Source organism: Balaenoptera physalus, assembly GCF_965194825.1.
Source record: "Balaenoptera physalus genome assembly, chromosome: 11".
NCBI lineage: Eukaryota > Metazoa > Chordata > Mammalia > Artiodactyla > Balaenopteridae > Balaenoptera > Balaenoptera physalus.
In genome coordinates, this window is record NC_138896.1 from 23,136,871 (window position 1) to 23,156,379 (window position 19,509).

The following is a 19,509-nucleotide window of genomic DNA, read 5'->3' on the forward strand; positions in this document are numbered from 1 at the left end:
AGTGTATGGTCAGGCCAGTCAGGATGGCTGTTCTCTTGTTCTCTTGTACATCCCCTGCCCAACCGGGGCCTGCTTCACCTATACCCTACTCACATGACTGACCTTCCTCCATACTTGCCCCTGGCCCTAGCTAGTGATTGTTCTTATCAGGGAGGATGTGAGGGGTGTGCCCCACTACTGGTTTCCCTGGTAACTAATGAGCCCAGGTGATGTCAATTCCCCTATAACTGGTAATATCCCCCCTGACCCCCGCACACGGTGGGGTGTCGCTCCAGGATCTTGCTTCAGATGTGTAAGCTTCCCCATCCATTGCACCACTGACGTCTCTGTTGCTGACTCCGAGCCTTTCTTCTGTCTTGAAGCTGGGCAAGCACAGGCCTTGTAGGCCTGCCGGGTGCAGCCCAACACTCAGAGACATGAAGTGAGCAAATGCTGTTGGAAAAGTGGCGCTGATGACTTGCTCACTGCACGGTTGGCGCAAACCTTCAACTAGTAAAAAATGCAGTATCTTCAAAATGCAATAAGACGCGGTACACCTGCACAGGTCGACACCAATTACTCGGTTGAACCTTTGTCTAAAACTCTAGGAAGGGAGGGGTGAAACCAAACAGTGTCTATTTCAGCTCCTTGGGGGAAGGTGTGAGATTACAGTGGGTAAAACTATTGTTCCCTTCTCTTTTCTGGAGCTCTCCCATCTCTCCCAGGCTGGCCATTCTGTGTAGCAGGAGACAGATGATCGCAGGCAAAACCCAGGCTTTTTCTCCCACCCTCCCGTCCTTCTTTCTTTACCATTAATATTGCCATCATCAGATTCCAATATTCCCATATTTGGATTTCTCTTGCAACCCCATTCACTCAACTCTGTCTCTACCGCGGGCACCGTCAGACCCCACAGGTTAGTGCTCAGTCCTGCACGCCCGCCCGCTCCTTGAGATGCCAATCTCGAGTCCAGGTTGTCACCTGTGTTTCTGACCGACTGGCTACAGATTGGATGTTCTAATGATCCCCCACTCGGGTTTGATTAATTTGCTAGAGCGGCTCACGGAACTCAGAGAAACACTTTCCTTACTAGACTACTGGATGTAACTCTGGAAGAGCCAGACGGAGGAGACACAAAGGGCAAGCGTGTGGGAAGGGCGTGGAGCTCCCGCGTCCTCTCCGATTGGGACACTCTCCCCAGCTCTCCGTGTATTCGCCAGCGCGGAGGTTCTCTGAACCTCATCATTTGGGGCTGTTATGGAGGCTTCATTACATGGGCGCGATTGATTACATCGTGGGCCATTGCAGTTGTGAAACCTCCAGCCCCTCTCGGCTCCCAGGACATGGGGGATGCGGTGGTACCGGAAATTCCAGCTCCCTATTAACATGATTGCTTCTCCTGGTAACCAGCCCCCATCCTTAGGTTCAGTCCAAAAGCCAATCGCTAACATAACAAAACACACCTCTGTGGCTCTCACCACTTAGGAAATTCGAAGGATTTTAAGAGTTTTGTGCCAGAAATATAAAATTAGGAAAATGAATGAATGTGTTTTCTTTTGTTTTCTTCCAAGTGTACGGGTTTATTGAGGGCATGGGGGTCTACAGGACAGCCCCAGGTGCCTGTGGAGAAGGCCTGCCATCGGCCTAGAGGGCCGCGGCCCCGCGGGCAGCCGGGGATGGGGTCTCCAAAACCTGGGTTTACTTGAAAGTGTGACTCTCCGCTCCGCCGCGCCCAAAGCCTTGGGGTCCGAACATGGCCCCGTAGCAGGGGTGGTTGCAACAGCGCTTGCCTTCATTCTCAGTGTGTCTCCTCCCCCGGAGGTCAGCGTCTTTCCACATTTCTCGCACTTCAGGCAAGGCCGATGCCAGTCCTTCCCCCAGGAGGTCACCCGCTCAGCAAAGTACACCTCCTTGTCGCACTTGGGGCACTTGGGCACGGTGGCGCCGGCTCCGGGGCGGGTGGCTGGGCGGGAGCACACCGGAGCGCGGGACTCGGAAAATGAATACGTCTCAATTCAATTTATCATAGCATCAGGATAAAATATTTAGGTATCAATTTAAAGAAAGTGTGCCACATAAGTACACTGAAATTATATAGTTTTGCTTAGAGTTTCCATCTCTTTGGTAAAGTATTCCTTCTGTCCATTCATAGTATTCCTGAGCTCGTTATACTGCCTTTCTGAATTTTCTTGTAGCTTGTTGCGTTTCCTCATGAGCTGTTTTGAATTCTCTATCAGTTATGTCACAATATTCCATGACCTTAAGTTTGGTTTCTGGAGAACTGTCCTTTACTTTTTGTGATGCAGTGTTACCGTGGTTCTTCGTGTGCTTGCTGGGCTGTTCCTCTGCCAGCACTGGTGAAGTGGGGAGCACTTTTCTGCTTGATTCTAACCATTCAACAAATTAGAGAGCAGAGGCTTTTCTCTTCTCTTCCAGGAGGTGGCGCTAGAGCACAGGTTTGGGGTTCTCCTACCTGTGTTACCTGCTTGGGAGAGTTGGCACTTTCCACCCCCCATCAGGGGTGTGGTCCCGTGCCCTCTTATTGCTTCTTTTGCCTCCAGGGTTTTTGGTGCCTTGTTGCTGCCTGTGCCACTGGCATCGCTGCCTGGTGACCTGGGATAGTGGGTTCTTCCCTCGTGTCCGGGATCCCCTGAACCACGGGGGAAGCAGGGGGTGTGGGTAGCTGGGCTGGTGCAGGCACCTCTGCCATGTCCTGTGCTGTAAGGTTCTCCGGCTCTGCTGCTGTGAGTGGGTGGTTGGAAGGGCCAAAGTCATGGGCATCTCAGGGGCTGGTGGCTGGGGTCCCAGGACCCACTTCTGCTGCTGCCTAGTTACCTGGGGCCCTGGGCACTGCTGAGGCTGGAAGGCTGGATTCCTGTGTCGTGTTGCGGCTGCTGCTGGGTGTTCAGGGGCTTCCAGCTCAGTGGCCGCAGGTGGAGAACAGGATCGCAGGCTCCGCCTCTGCTCTTCCCTAGGTTCAGCCTCGTCTCTGTGTCCCAGTCCACCCACCTTTCCATGCACACTGTGTGGGATTCTCCGGAGTCCTGGTGTGTTGGGCAGAGTCACCTGTGGTGTGTCGTGGAAGTTTACTGGTTGTGGATGGAAGCGGGGAGACAAAGGCAGCTTTTCACTCCTCCGTGTGGCTGATGTGTCTCCTCCAGGTCCCAGTTTTATGTCCAGAATCAGCCGATTCTGTTCAGCTGGAGGCCTGGCTCAGCTGCAGCCTGTGGGGCCCTGGGGAGCCTCCCTGACCCCTGACCCCGAAGTCCTGGGTCAACATCAGGGCCAGAAATTAGATCTGAGTCCAGGACCACAGGGCCTTTAATTTCAGGTTTGGAAGTGGCTGGAGAGAGGCCTGAGGGATCCAGACAGCAGGTCCCTGTCTATTATTAGGTCCACGAAGGGGAAGAAGAGGCAGGACACTGGGGTGTCCTGGGCTCTTGGGACTGGGGAGGAGTGGAGAGGACCCTTGAAGCTTCAAACAGTGGCGGATTTGATGCCTGGACAGGAGGGGCCATGCTTGGTGTCCTTGGGTACGGTGTTGGGACGCCTGGGTCCTGGAGGTCTGGGGAGGGGGGAGGTCGTTTTCGTGTCTCAGGGAAATGTTAGGGGGACCCCCGGGCCCAAACTCATGGCTGATCTCCTTGCCGCCACTGTGGTCTCCAGGCTCCAGTCCACGTCCTGTCCTCGGCTCTCCAGGAACCACCTCCATGGCCACCAGCTGGGCAGGTCTTTTTCCAAAGGTCTTTAACCAGTCTTTTTGGCACAGTGGTCCCCGCTGTCTTAGCTCACAGGGAGACGATGTCCAAGTAGCCCCGGGCTGTGAGCTGGGACGGACTCTCCCTTCCTTGAGTCTCCCTGCTGCCCCCCAGCATCATGTGTGTGTGGGGTGGAGTGAGGACTGGGGGTGAGGTTATTTCTCTGGAAGAGAGGAATTCCTTTAACCACCTCCCCTCTCTCCTTTTCTCTTTTCTCTTTCTTCCAGGTGTATTTGAGTTATACCATACCTGTAAGGACAGGAAAATACCTAAAAGTTAAGTATAATTTACCAGCAAAATATAGAGCTGACACCTGTGTAATTATCATCCAGGTGAAAAACAGAGGCTCTACCAGCGCCCAGGCCAGAAGCCCCTGTGCCTCTCCCCACACAGACCCCACCCTCCCTGCACACGTGTCCACTAAGTGACCCGCTCTGCCCCTCTCCTCTATTGTTCCTTCCCCTCCACTCCTGTTGGCCTCCATCCCTTAATGTCACTGTTTCCTTCCTCTCCTCACTTCTCCAGGAGCCTCCGCACTTCATAGGCAGATACCTTAGGGGATCTCCTCCCCCTCCCCCTCCCCCTCTTCCCCCTCTTCTACCCCATTCTAGGGATGGAGGTTCCAGAGTTAAGTCCCTGGAGGAAGAGTCTATAACCCGGTCAGCAGCTGGAAGAAGTGACAAGGACTTGGGGTTCAAGGTCCCACCCCTGGAGACTGAGGACACCCAGTATGTTTGTGGGGTCCACCCTGGACCTGGGAACCAGCTGTTAATGGCCTTGAAATCTGATCCTCCCTGAGGCCAAAGTCCTTGTTGGTTTGATGGGGAGAAAAAGGTCGTGTCAGCATGTACTCTGGGTAACAATTCAGACTTTGAACTTGACACTGGATGAACTCCAACTTCTGTGCGCAGCACTGACCCACTGCTAGGAGCCCAAGGAAACCCTGGGCAGGTCTTTTGTAAGGGGGTCAAAGGGGAGCTCAGGTCTCCTGTCATCAGCAACTGTGGCCACACGGGGGCGCCACCACTCCGCCCTCTCCTATTCAGCACAGGGAAGGGAGAGGATGGGCTGTGGTCTGTGTCAGACAGAGATGGCTGCCCTGGAGGCTGGTCAGCAATGGGGGATGAAGATGCTGTCTGAGCAGCTCTGGGGTCGAGCTCGGGGATGGGGCGGGGATTAGAGGGGAGGAGAGCCCTGGAGCCCTGCCTTGTGTCTGAGGTTTCCATCTTTTCTCTCCACAACCCATCTCTCCAGCTCATTGATGAAAACACTCTGGAAAATTCAAAGTCGATAACTATTTCACTCCCTGTTCGTTTCTGGCAGATATTAATTTTTTTTTCATTTTAGTGTAGTTTGAGATTCACAAAAAAAGTAGCAAAGTTAGTAGAGAGTTCCTGTAAATCCCACGCTCAGTCTCTCTGTGATAATACCTTATATCACCATCATACATTTGTCACAGCTACTGAAGCAATATTGATACATTATTACTAAACTCCAGAATTATTTGGACTTCATTAGTTTTTCCTTTTCCTGATCTACGCTCCTATCAAAGACACATTGTGTTAAGTCCCAATCATATCTCCTTCAGGCTCCTGTGGCTGTGACAGTCTCTCAGAGGCCCCTTGTGTTTGATGACCTTGATGTTTTTGAGTACTGCTCAGGGATATTGTACAATGTCCCTCTATTCAAGTTGGTTGACTGTGGCAAAGTATTTTGGGGAAGAAGACCACAGAGATGAAGTGACATTCTCCACACAACAAGGGTGTATACTCTCCACTTGATTATCAGTAATAAGTTCACCTTATCACCCGGCTAAGGTACATTTCCCAGGTTTCTCCTTGTGAACTTTTATTTTTACTTCCCTACTTTCCATACTGTAGGAAGTCACTATGTGCAGCCCACACTTGAGGGGCGCTCTGCTATAAACATTGCTGTGCAGGGGTTTGTGCATATATAAGTTTTCAGACGAGTTGCATGAGGACTGGAGTGCTCGATAGACTGGATGGAGGGTCGATGTGTAGCTTTGTAAGAAACTGTTGACCATCATTTCTAGTGGCTGTGCTCCTTCGTATTCCTGCAGCAGTGAGTGAGGGCTTCTGTCGCTCCACATCCTGCACAGCACTTGGTATCAGCAGTTCTTGGATTCTAGCTATTCTAATAGGTGTGATGATACATCATTTTTTTTTTTTTTAAGGAAACAACTTAGTACTTTTCTTTTTTTTTTTTAATTTATTAATTTATTTTTGGCTGTGTTGGGTCTTCGTTTCTGTGTGAGGGCTTTCTCTAGTTGTGGCAAGCGGGGGCCACTCTTCATCGCGGTGCACGGGCCTCTCACTATCGCAGCCCCTCCTGTTGTGGGGCACAGGCTCCAGACGCGCAGGCTCAGCAGCTGTGGCTCACGGGCCCAGTTGCTCCGCGGCATGTGGGATCTTCCCAGACCAGGGCTGGAACCCGTGTCCCCTGCATTAGCAGGCAGATTCTCAACCACTGCGCCACCAGGGAAGCCCCATCATTTTTTTAAATTTACATTTCCTAATAATATATGATGTTGAGCATCTTTTCATATGCAGTTCCACTGATAGATCTTCTTGAAGAGGTGTCTGTTCAGACTTTCCTTCATTTTTAAATTGTTTTCATATTATTGAGTTTAAGCGTTCTATGTATATTCTAAAACAAGCCCTTCACCAGATATGTGAATTTGCAAATAATTTCTCCCAGTCTGTGGCCTGAGCTCTTCTACTGACATAACAGTATTCATTAATGCATAGATATATTTGGGGAGAAGAAAAATGAGAAATTGCCAACTGCAGTGGTTTCCAAGTAGAGGACTTGGGCAAATGGGGGATGAGAGGGAGAACATGAATTATTTATTTTGTATACCCTTGAGTACCTTTTCAATTCCCTTCTGTGTAGGTAAATATGCTTTCAAAAATTACATTAAAATCCCTTGCACTTGTAAAACACCTGACAGATCCTCTTCAGATCATGCATTAGGACACACATTCTCTACTTTGGCACCCAGAGTCTTTTAACTGAGCTATTCTGCCATAGAAATTCCATTACTGGAAAAGATGGGCTGGATTGTAGGGAGAATTCTGCTCACTGAAAATAGCTGAAAATGCCATGTAAAATATAAAAACCATCTTAAAAGCATAAAAGAGGTGACAAGGTCCTAATAAGTGACCACACTGAAAAAAGCAGGGAAAAATCCTGCTTGGCCTCCAAAGAAAACACGGTCCTGAGAAAAGGAGAAAAGGCTGTGTGAGTTCACTGCCCAGAGCTCAGGCACGGAGCCCAGCACGTCCAGCTCTGTGCCCACAGCTCTTCACTTTTTCTGCCTACTTGCCTTCCTTTGAAAAATTTAAACAAAGCTTTTTAATTCTTATCATGATGTATATGTGTAACGTATAATATAGGATATAATGTATGTTCACTGTAAAACAAGTGATAAAGTGTTGAAAGTGATAAATGACAAAGTAAAAAGAATGTAATCCTCACATTTGGAGATATTTTGTTGCATTTTTCTTTAGTTTCTTATACATCCTCCTGTTGTTGGCCAAGAGCTGGAAATTTCTCTAAGCTGATCAGCCCAGACCTCAGTGGCCCCCACCCTGCACTCTCCAGATGCCATTTCCCAGTCAGCTCACTCTCACACCCCTGAGAGGGCTATTTCTCATTTCCTCCTTTCCCCTCAGACCCCTCCACTCACCCCCCACTCCCTGTTCTTAATGATGAGCTTCTTTTTTTCACTCAGCAAAAAAAAAGGACTCAGGAGAGAATTACATCCTCCTCCTCCCCTATTCCCGCATCTGCACCTGTATCCTCACCTTCCCACCAGTGATGATGGATGGTCCCCTCCTGTCTAAGGCTGCCCCTCAGCGTGGGTACAGGATCCGACTCCATCCTCCCCTGTGTCATCAGTTTCCCACTCTCTACTGCTCCTTCATCCCTGCCTACAAACATGCTGCAGTTCTTCCCATTAAAATTAATCAAACAAAACTAAATAAATCAAAACAAAATTCTCCCATAAACATCCACCACTCTGAATACAGTTTCCTTCCAACTACTGCTCCATTTCTATGACTCTTCTTAACAGAACAATTCCTAAGGCCAAAGGCCATTCTCTCATCTACTAGGTTGTCTTTTTATTTTTAGCTAATGGATATATGCACGTAGTTTTAAAAAATAAAATACTTCTACAAGACTTGATATCTAGACCGATGTCACCAATCTTCCATGTCCCCCGTCTCCTGAATCTCAGAGAGAAGCTGTTTTAGTTCTTAAGCTGATTCTCTAATTGTTTCTTCTATGTCTCTAAAAAGCATGCCTTTAATACTCCTTTGTCTTTCAGTTTTATGTATCATCTTTAGTTAACTGGTTTTTCTTTCACACACCCCTGTCCTCCCAAAATAGTTATAATTTATAATCACAAATCTATCAGTTTTGTAATTTTGATTAGCTTGGTGTGCAATATTTGCATTATTATGATGATGGAAATGCTAGTCACAAGTGAGCATTTAGTAGACTATGATTACTTTTCTTGAATGGATATTTAAGATTTCGCTGGAATAAATAATATCTTACTTTTGTTGTACTCGTTTTTATTTTTTTAGTTTATTTGCCTGCTTCGGGTCTCCGTTGCTGCACGCGGGCTTTCTCTAGTTGCAGCGAGCGGGGCTATTCTTTGTTGTGGTGCGCGGGCTTCTCATTGTGGTGGCTTCTCTTGTTGCGGAGCATGGGCTCTAGGTGCGTGGGCTTCAGTAGTTGCAGCAGGCGGGCTCAGTAGTTGTGGCTCACGGGCTCTAGAGCGCAGGCTCAGTAGTTGTGGCACACGGGCTTAGTTGCTCTACAACACGTGGGATCTTCCCGGACCAGGGCTCGAACCCTTGTCTCCTGCACTGGCAGGCAGATTCTTAACCACTTCGCCACCAGGGAAGCCCCATATTGTACTCAGTTTAAATCATTCTATAACTCTGTGCAGAATCTAAGTCTTTCTGAATACATTCAAGCACATCGGATAGTCCACCAACTTCACCTCTTTGCACACACTCTCCCACAGCCCTCAGTGCTGCCACACGGAGACTGGTTCCCTGCACACCTGGGGCAGGGCTGACGTCCCGGATCTCCTTCGCCTCATTCTGGGCAGCCCTCTGCCTCTATCTCCTACTGTCTAATTTTACAAGGCTTCCCTGTTGCCTGGATCCCATGTTTCCCTGCTGTTGGTTTTCTCCATCATTTCCCCCGCACTTTGTCTAACAGTATCCTGAAGAAGGGAACATGGAAAGGAAAACATTGTAACTCTGAAATGTCTTAGGCTACCCTAGAACTTCCTCTCATCTTGACTCAACATAGAACTCTGTGTTGGAAATACTGATTTTTTTCCTTAGAATTCGGAAGGCATTGCTTCACTGTCTTCTAGCCTCCAGGGCCATGTTTTTTGCCTCTTGAAGTTTTCAAGGTCTCTTCTTTTCCATCCTTTCTGCAGTTTCACTGTGATGTTTCTTAGTGTCGGTCTGTTTTTATCTACTGCAGTAAGAGTTTGCTTAGGTCACTCCAGATGTCAATTTTTGTCTGTAAACTCTGAGAGGTTTTCTTGAAAATTTTTTTTTATTATTTCCTACTCTCCCTTATTTTTGAAACTTGTATTGCTTACTGGCTGGAATCTCTTGATTGATAGAGGAATATTCTTATAGGTCTTCTCTCCTCCTTGCCATTACTTTTCTATTCCTATTACTTACTGTGAGTATGACTGTAATTTTTCAATTCATCTACTGAATTATACACTTCTATGACATTATTTTTAATTTCAAAGAGCCCTTTTTGGTTCTATGATTTTATATAATTGTATAGAATTCTGTTTTTGTTTTATATACCATATATCTTTTACATCTTTCAAATATTATTGATAATAGTGGTAGGGGAGCTGTCAGGTCTCTTGGTTATCTGCTTTCATGATATCATGAACTTCTTCCTCACAGCACTTAGCTCAGTAGTGATTTACATTTATCTTTGTCATTTCTGTCCATCTCCCTCACCACAGTGCCTGTCGCACATCACCAAGGTCCTAACTGTTGTTCTTCATTTTTTCTCCAGTGTCTCCAGATCCTGATTCAAGGTGGCCTTGAAATATACACTCCTTAACCTCTTTGAGTCTCCCCTTCTGTGTCTCCTCTCTCTGAGTCTCTCTCTCTGTGTCTGTACAAAGGGATCACATGTTGGGTGCCTCATGGGTTTGCTTTTTTTTTTTAATTCATTAATTTATTTCTTTATTGGCTGCGCCAGGTCTTCATCGCGGCATGCGGGATCTAGTTCCCTGAACGGGGATCGAACCTGGGCCTCCTGCATTGGGAGCTTGGAGTCTTAGCCTCTGGACCACCAGGGAAGTCCCCTCGTGGGTTTGCTTTGAGGAATAAATTTGACCCACTACGTAAATCACATGGCATTATTGCTTTAATTCTTATTAAGTGTTCCCCTATTCATAGTTACCATCATTACAATGACTATAGCATTTAGATTGTTTCCATTCTTTGCTTTTATAAACCACAATTCAAGAAACATCCTTGAATATATATTTTTGAGAACATGTGCGATTATCTTCACAGGATAAATTTCTGAAAGAGAAATTTCTATGTCAAAATGTAAATATATTGAAGGCAACCCTCCTACACTGTTGGTGGGAATGTAAATCGGTACATCCACTAGGGAGAACAGTATGGAGGTTCATTTAAAAAGTAAACATAGAAGTACCATGTGACCCAGCAATCCCAATCCTGGGCCTAGATCCGGAGAAAACCGTAGTTTTAAAAGATACGTGCACCCCAACGATCATGGCAGCACTATGTACAATAGCCAAGACATGGAAGCAACCTAAGTGTATAAGGACAGATGAATGCATAATGAAGATAGGATACATATACACAATGGAATATTACTCAGCCATAAAAAGGATGAAATAATGCCATTTCCAGCCACAAGGAAGGAAGTGAAACAGGAAAAGACAAGTATCCTATGATATCACTTACAGGTGGAATCTAAAAATGGATACAAATGAACTTCTTTACAAAAGAGAAACAGCCTCACAGACTTAGAAAAGAAACTTAACGTTTACCAAAAGGGAAAGGTGGTGGGCAGGGAAAAATGAGCAGGTTGAGATGAACAGATACACACTACTATTTATAAAATAATCAACAAGGACCCACTGTATAGCACAAGGAACCCTACTCAACACTCTACAATAACCTAGATGGGAAGAGAACCCAAAAAAGGACATGTATACATCTATGCATAGGTGAGTCAAGTTGCTGTACACCTAAAAAAACAAAACACCCCGCAACATTGTAAATTACCTATACACCAATACAAAATAAAAAAATTTTTTAAATGTAAATATAGTGAAATTGAGATGTTTTGCATAGTGACCTTTAAAATTTTTGTACCAGTTTTCAATCCCATCAATCTTTATGACAGTATATTCTCCCTAAATTCCTGTCAATACTCTACTCATACTATTATCTTTGCCAAGATGATAGATTTTAATTTATTCCCATTTCTTATTCCACATTTGCATTTTTCTTTACATTTATTTGTTATATATTTGTTTGACATTTGCACTTCTTATTTTCCAAATTGTTTTCTAATACACTTTAATTATGTTTTGTTTGGGATTTAGTTACTTTAAAACACTGAATTCAGGAAGGACAAAGAAGCCTCCAACATCAGAAACTGGTCTGACATTTACCTTAGGCCTCAGCGTTGTCAGAAGCTGGGCTGGTGCTCACCACGCAGCCGTGTTCTTCTCCTGTTGGACAGATGTCACCTCACAGAACATCAACATCAGACAAGGACACCCGAGACCATGATACAGTGAGACAAAACAAGACCACAACATCATTTTGTCCAAGCACAGACCAAACAAGGCAGCACTGTGCACCTCACAATGTATCAAACCTCTCCCTGTGCTGATACCAGCAACCACGGCTTCTTTCCAATTACAGCTGCAACCTCACTCTAGTCTTCCCTCCTTACAGGGAAGATGCACTGATACGCCCAGTCATAGAATTGCCCCCACTTCCTGACAACACCCAATCTAGAGTGAGCCCCTCCTCCATACGCCCTCCTCAACATCACCCAACCCCAGCCCACATCCTGTATATGTTCTATCTAACACCTCACACTAAGACACCATGGTCCCCTATGGTGTGTCATCTCCCTCCTCGCTGCATCCAGTAATAAATCCAACTTGTTTGCCCACAGATTTTCTCCTGGTGGTCTTTGGCTGAAAAACATTGCTACCTGTTTGTCAATTTTTTTGTCTTTGAGTTTGATAGGGGCATGTGTTAGTATCTTTGTGAATGTCTGGTTGACATAGAGAAAATTTATGATTTTTTAGTGGTTTTTCATCTTTGGGCCATACAACTCTTCATTCCCCAAGTGTAAAAAATTCATGTATTTTTTTGTCTAGGAAAGAGGGGTCCACGGGTGAAGGGAAACAGAATTGATTGAATTTGGGGGAACGAATAGCAGGAGCAGTCAGTAAAGAATTCTAAGGTGGTAGATTCTAAGGTTTACATCTCCTGCTCTTTAATTTTAGAAGTATGTACAGCTCCTACAAGGTATTTGATATATGTTGTGTTGAGTAAATACTTTCTCTTGGGCTAAGTGAAGACTTCAGTGTCTGCTTATGTTTACCAGGTTAATGAAAAGAACAACAAGAGCTCAAGGTAATAAAGACAAGAATTAGCTCCAGCGATGGGCAGTTTTGAACACATATGACCTTAAGGTGATAAACCATGGTGTCCTTAATGTCTGAACACTCTAGTTGTTAAAATACATGTTAATGAAACTTTCTGTGCATGCTACGTTTTAAGGATCTATCTAAGACCCACATAGACAAATCCATGATTTCCATATGAAGGTTATTTTAATATGCATCAACCTATGAGTCACACAGTATCTTTCTGGGGGAAGAGACTGGAAATTAAGAACATTATGGTTATGCAATGCCCAATAGGCTAGCTACTAGCCACATATGGCTATTTAAACCAAATAACATTAAGGTGCTCAGCACAATAGCCACTTTTGAGGTGCTAAATAGCGACCTGTAGCTAGTGACTACCTGATTTTGACAGTACAGATATAGAACAAGTCCTTCATCACAGAACATTCTATTGGACAGGACTGCTCTTCATGCTTTCTGGGCCTCAAGTCAGATATACTGGGCCCATGAAAGGGCCAATATTATTTCTCTTAGAGACGATGTCAGATTTCTGTCTGGGATATGAATACATACTTAGCTGGTGTGTAACAAAACCAGACTAGGTTATGAGTGGGTGTGGTGCCTTCAGGCACACACTGTTTCCAGGTCCAAAGGGGAAACACCTGTCCCCCTACCTCCCTTCCCAGACCGAGGACACTCTCTGGCATCACTTTCTAGGGGGTGAGTTCTCTCCTAGAGGAGCCCAGGGGCAGGGCCCTCAGCTAAGTGTGGGGAGGCAGGGAGTCCAGCTCAGGGAGAGGGATTCTCCAAAACGAAGAGGAGGCAAAGGCAAGGGTCCGTTAGGAGATTTTCCCAGGTTTATTCGAACAGCAGTTCTCAGAGTGTGATCTGTGGAACGCTTGACGTCACTGAGACCCTTTCATGAGATCCACGAGGTGAAACCTACTTTCATAGCATTACTAAGATATTATTTGACTTTCCACTATGTTGACATTTGCTTTGAGGTATAACTTAGCAGTGATGGAGACTACTGTAGCAAACTGCAATATAATTATTTTAACCACAACTTACGTGCAGAAAAAAAAAAAGCAGGTTTGCTTTAAAACATTCTGGTTGATGCATTACAAATTTTTATCTTTCCTTAATAAGCCATAATGGAAAAGAAAATGAAAAAGAATGTATATACATATGTATAACTGAATCACTTTGCTGTACAGCAGAAATTAACACAACATTGTAGATCAACTATACCTCATAAAAAAAAACTTAAAAAAATAAATAAAAATTCTTTTGTTTCCTAAATCATCCTTAAATTCACTTTTTTTTTTTGGCCACACCCCACCGCATGTGGGATCTTAGTTCCCTGAACAGGGATTGAACCCTTGAACCCAGGCCATGGCAGTGACAGCTCTGAGTCCTAACCACTGGACTGCCAGGGAACTCCCTTAAATCCACATTTTAAAACTATCTTCTAAGATGACATGGGAAGTACCCATCAAGCACTTCTGCTACATTCCAAAGTACTATGTCCCAAGGAAAACCATTTGTGTGACCTGAACTACCCTCTTCTTCATGGAATACAATGTTTACTTGAAAGGATGAATGACACTGGAAGATCTATATAACTTAGTGAAACAACGTATTACTTTTTTAAAATCTTACGTTAGTACAAGAGACATTCAATGTGCAAAATAGGGTTATGGATTTTAACGTAACAGAATAGGAAATAGTTAATAATACTGTTTCAATATTTTATATTGAAAATAACCTTTGAGAAACTACCACTTGTGTAGTTTTAGTTTTGTATCAAAGACTAACATCCATGACTGTCTGAAAAGGTTATTAAAAATACTACTCCTACATATGTGTGCGCCCTTTTATTTTCATAGACTTCAATCAAAATAACAGATTCGATGCAGAAGCAAACATGAACATCCAGGGGTCTTCTAATGAGACAGACAAGAAAGAGAGAGACTTGCAACAATATAAAAACCTGAAAAGATCCACTTTTCCCACTACCGTGTTTATTTTGGGAAGTAGTTATTTTTCATATTAAATCATGGGTTATTAATATTATTCTAAATAAATTAATTTAAAAATTTTAAACTGTACTATTTCTACTTTGGAAAGTATCGATAGAAGTATCCACATAAACAAAATTATCTTTGGGGTCGTCACTAGTTTGTAAGACTGTATAAAATATTCTGACCACAATGTTGTGAAAATCGCTGACTACACAGTCCCCGGGCCAGGACTCAGGGAGACAGTGTGACAAAAAGCTCTCTGAGCAGAAGGAGCAGGGCCAGGCACAGTCCCAGGTCCCGGGAGGGCCAGGCTCTCAGGCTCTCAGGGTGTCAGGCGGTCTCTGGGGCGGGGACGCTCCGTGGTGGGGATTCCCCGTCTCCCCGAGTTTCACTTTCTCTCTCACAACCTGTGTCGGGCCCTCCTGCCTGGACACTCGTGACGCGGCCCCACTTCTCACTCCCATTGCGTGTCCCGTTTCTGGAGAAGCCAATCAGCGTCCCCGCGGTTCCCGGTTATAAAGTCTCCACCGAGGCGCCGGGACTCAGCTTCTCCTCAGAGCCCGAGGATTCCGGTCATGGCGCCGCGAACTCTCCTTCTGCTGCTCTCGGGCGCCCTGGCCCTGACCGAGACCTGGGCGGGTGAGTGCGGGGTCGGGAGGGAACGGCCTCTGCGGGGAGGAGCGAGGGGACCCCGGGGGTCGGGGGGGCAGGACTCCCAGGGAAGGAGCCGCGCCGCCGCCCCCGGCCCAGACCCGCCCCCTCACCCCGGTCCCCGCCTGTCCCTCCCTGGCTTCCCGCCCCCTCTTCTCTCCCCCCGAGGTGCCGGCCATTCTCCGACCTCCACACCTTTTCCGTCTCACGAGCCCCTCGCCCCCTCCCCCCACCCCGGCCCCGTCACCTCGGACCCGGGACCCGCGCCGGGAGGAGGGTCGGACCAGGTCTCACCCCTCCCCGCCCCCAGGCTCCCACTCCCTGAGGTATTTCAGCACCGGGGTGTCACGGCCCGGCCGCGGGGAGCCCCGCTTCATCACCGTCGGCTACGTGGACGACACGCAGTTCGTGCGGTTCGACAGCGACGCCCCGAATCCGAGGAAGGAGCCGCGGGCGCCGTGGATGGAGCAGGAGGGGCCGGAGTATTGGGAGGAGGAGACGCGGATCTCCAAGAACAACGCACAGGTGTACCGAGCGAACCTGAACATCCTGCGCGGCTACTACAACCAGAGCGAGGCCGGTGAGCGACGCGGGCCCGGGTCCGAGTCACGACCCCCATCCGCAGGGACGGGCAGGCGTCGCCCCGAGTCTCCGGGTCCGAGGGTCACCCCAGCATTGCGGGACCCGCCCGGCCCCCCGACTCGGGACTTTACCCGGTTTCATTTTAAGTTTGGGTTTAATCACTGCGGCTGGTCGGGGCGGGGTCAGGGTCTCACACCTTCCAGGAGATGTACGGCTGCGACGTGGGGCCGGACGGTCGCCTCCGCCGCGGGTACAGTCAGCACGCCTACGACGGCGCCGATTACATCGCCCTGAACGAGGACCTGCGCTCCTGGACCGCGGCCGACGCGGCGGCTCAGCTCACCAAGCGCAAGTGGGAGGCGGCCGGTGCTGCGGAGCAACGTAGGAACTACCTGGAGGGCAGGTGTGTGGAGGGGCTCCTCAGATACCTGGAGAACGGGAAGGACACGCTGCAGCGCGCAGGTACGAGGGGCCGCGGGGCCTCCCTGGTCTCCCCTCGGGCTGGAGCTGGCTTCCCACAAGGGGAGGAAATGGGGTCCCTGTGGGAAAAGCGCCCCAACTTCTTGTCAGGAGAGGGAGGAATCCGCCCAGGTTTTCATATTCTGTACAAGACAGGGATTCACCGGTGGCCTCACTTCTCTGAAAGACAGTTAAGGAATCCAGTCTCTTTGGGGAAGAAGCCGGAAACCATCCCTGAAATAACTGACCAGCGGCGCCCTTTGACCCTGACCCCCATCTTGTGAACCATGACTTTCTCTCTCAAGGCCTGTTCTCAGCTTGAGAACATCTTAGGAGGCCTGACTCCAGCTTTTCTGAGTCATTCAGCCTCCACCAAAGTCAGGACCATTGCTCTGTATTCTCCCCTTTACATGGAGCCTCCTACCTTGGCTTTCATCCTTATTCTAGAACTTTCCAAGGACTGGGAGATTTTCCCAGACCCCGGAGTCCAGGCTGGTGTCTGGTGTTTTTGCTTCTTCTTTTCAAACCTGTTGTGCTGTCCATTCTCAGGATGGTCACATGATGCTGCTTCAGTGGCCCATGAAGGTAACCCAAAGTGTGAATTTTCTGATTCTTCCTCCTCAGACCCTCCAAAGACACACGTGACCCATCACCCCATCTCTGACCGTGCGGTCACCCTGAGGTGCTGGGCCCTGGGCTTCTACCCTGAGGAGATCTCACTGACCTGGCAGCGTGATGGGGAGGATCAGACCCAGGACATGGAGCTTGTGGAGACCAGGCCTTCAGGGGACAGAACCTTCCAGAAGTGGGCGGCCCTGGTGGTGCCTTCTGGAGAGGAGCAGAGATACACGTGCCATGTGCAGCACGAGGGGCTTCAGGAGCCCCTCACCCTGAGATGGGGTAAGGAGGGACATGGGGGGGGGGTGTAGCTTCTTCTCAGATAAAGCAGGAGCCCTTCTGGACACGTTCAGCAAGGTCGGGATTCAAGCCTGAGGTCAGGGCCCCTTCCCTTTCCTCCACAGAACCTCCTCAGCCCACCGTCCCCATCATGGGCCTCATCGTTGGCCTGGTTCTCTTGGTGGTCACTGGAGCCGTGGTGGCTGGAGCTGTGATCTGGAGGAAGAAGCACTCAGGTAGGGAAGGGAGGGAGGGATCTGAGTTTTCTTGTCTCACTGGGGAGTTTCAAGCCCAGGTAGAAGTTTGCCTGCATTTTTATTGGGCAATACCACTCAGAAACATTGCTTGCCAGTCTGGAGACTGGCACTTACCCTTTTGTAAAGCACATGTGGAAATGAAAGATTTTGTCACCTTTATAATTCCAGTTGGGGACCAGATTACCAGCACTTGAAGGTCAGAGAGGGAAGGTCCCTGCTGAGGACAGACCCCCAGGAGGGCAGAAGTTGATCCAGTCCCCCCACATCTCCTTTCTTCGTGTTCCTGATCCTATCATGGGTTTTGGTCAACAGTTCTGGAAAGTTCTCTGTGGTCCAGGACTAGGGGGTTCCTATAGGATCTCACAACTCAGTCTTCTCCCTGGCCTCTCACGTCATGTTTTCTTCTTACAGGTGTAAAAAGAGGGAGCTACGCTCAGGCTGCAAGTGAGTGTGGAGGGGGTGTGATTCCTGAGACCCTTGTGAGGGCGCAGACAGGAGGCCATGGGGGGCTCACCCTCCTAAAGTTCCTTCTCTAGTTTCTCTCCTGTGGGTTCTGACCACGTCCTGGTTTTGTTCTCCCCCAGGCAGTGACAGTGCCCAGGGCTCTGATGTGTCTCTCACGGATCCTAAAGGTGAGACCCTGGAGGGCCTAGACTGGGAGAGGTGTTGGGGCCGAGGGGATACCCCGGGTGGTGGGGATCTTTGAGTGGGACATTTGAGCACGTGGGGGGCTGATGGGAAGGTCAGCACTTACATGACTGACCTGAATTTGTTCGTGATTATTTTCTTTCACAGTGTGAGACAGCAGCCTCGTGGGGACTGAGTGATCCACGGTCCCACTTTGTGGCTTCAGATCCCATGACTCCTCTTTCTGCAGCTGCATCTGAATGTGTCTGTGTTCCTCGTAGCATAATGTGAGGAGTTGGGGAGACTGGCCCACCCCTGCCCACCATGACCCCTCCCCACACTGACCTGTGTTCTCTTCCCTGATCCACTTGCCTGTTGCAGCAGAGGCAGGGCTGGGCCACCTCCATCCCTGTTTTAACTTCGTGTTGCACTGAGTAATAATGTCTTACTTGCCTGTTGGAAATAAAATCTATATATGAATTTTGTTTTTTCTAATTCTTGCCATGAGGGGTTGATGGGATAATAAAGGAAAGGATTCCTAAAGTTTGAGGGAGAGAATAAATGGAAGCACTGAGAACCTTCCAGATTCTGTGTGTTTGCTGTGCTGAGCCTGTCGCAGGTGGGACAGGAGGAGCTGAGCGTGGACGCGGCCTGTGCCCACTCCGTGCTCACTGCATCGTGGGCTTTGATGTGGTCACTGCTCTGCCAGGTCATCTTCTCTGTTCGTTTGTCCTCGTCACTTCAGTAGAACCTTGTCCCACCAGGACCTGTGATCTCAGAGGCTCAGAAATCACCTGGGCCTTGTACTGTCTCCAGGACTGTGGGCAGCAAGGGCTTCCTGTAACCAGGTAGCCTTGGCTCAGGCCTTGGTCCCATCCTCGGACCCTGTCTTTATCGTGTGTGTTTATATTTTGCTTATTTAGTTGTTGTTGTTGGAATAATGACTGTTGTTTTTCATGTGCAGAGTTCTGGTCTCATTCTTCTCTGGGTGTCTCCATCTCTGACAGCAGCAGGAGTCATTTTGCCTGTCATTGTCCCCACAAGTCCAAGGGGGCCCTGCACACAGGATTCTCAGTAGTATCAAGAGAGCAATTTTCAGCCTCATCCAGCTCTTGCCCTCCTTCTAGAGATGTTTGCTGGATTCTTCTTTCCAACTTTTCCCCATCTTTTTTTTTTTTTTAAAGATTTATTTTTTTATTTTTTTATTTTTATTTTTATATATTTTTAAAATTTATTTATTTTATTTATTTATTTTTTTATTTATGGCTGTGTTAGGTCTTCGTTTCTGTGCGAGGGCTTTCTCCAGTTGCGGCAAGCGGGGGCCACTCTTCATTGCAGTGCGCGGGCCTCTCACTATCGCGGCCTCTCTTGTTGCGGAGCACAGGCTCCAGATGCGCAGGCTCAGTAATTGTGGCTCACGGGCCTAGTTGCTCCGCGGCATGTGGGATCTTCCCAGACCAGGGCTCGAACCCGTGTCCCCTGCATTAGCAGGCAGATTCTCAACCACTGCGCCACCAGGGAAGCCCTCCCCATCTTTTTAAAGGAACCAGATTCTGGAA

The 19,509-nt window shown here is 47.9% G+C and overlaps 1 protein-coding gene and 1 pseudogene across 6 annotated transcripts in view; one reads left to right on the forward strand and one right to left on the reverse strand.

The window, feature by feature from the left end:
- Window positions 1-671: 671 nt before the first annotated feature.
- On the reverse strand, window positions 672-3,691 carry LOC309638167 (cysteine-rich protein 2-like; annotated as a pseudogene). Its single transcript has 3 exons — window positions 3,517-3,691; window positions 2,989-3,068; window positions 672-1,988 (listed from the first exon to the last, which is right to left on the reverse strand). The product of its transcript is annotated as a cysteine-rich protein 2-like (transcript).
- Window positions 3,692-14,932: 11,241 nt separating this feature from the next.
- Window positions 14,933-19,509, forward strand: part of LOC309638923 (BOLA class I histocompatibility antigen, alpha chain BL3-7-like) — a 33,690-nt gene continuing 29,113 nt past the window's right edge. Inside the window, exons 1-8 of one of the 5 annotated variants that reach the window (XM_082415464.1) lie at window positions 14,966-15,116; window positions 15,439-15,708; window positions 15,897-16,172; window positions 16,794-17,069; window positions 17,192-17,302; window positions 17,735-17,767; window positions 17,908-17,955; window positions 18,119-18,430. In XM_082415464.1, the coding sequence (XP_082271590.1) occupies window positions 15,053-15,116; window positions 15,439-15,708; window positions 15,897-16,172; window positions 16,794-17,069; window positions 17,192-17,302; window positions 17,735-17,767; window positions 17,908-17,955; window positions 18,119-18,123 (1,083 nt within the window). In that variant the 5' untranslated portion in view covers window positions 14,966-15,052 and the 3' untranslated portion in view covers window positions 18,124-18,430. Of the gene's footprint in view, window positions 15,117-15,438; window positions 15,709-15,896; window positions 16,173-16,793; window positions 17,070-17,191; window positions 17,336-17,734; window positions 17,768-17,907; window positions 18,431-19,509 lie in introns of those variants that run through there. The other 4 variants (XM_082415462.1, XM_082415465.1, XM_082415463.1 and 1 more) reach the window with 4 other exon arrangements.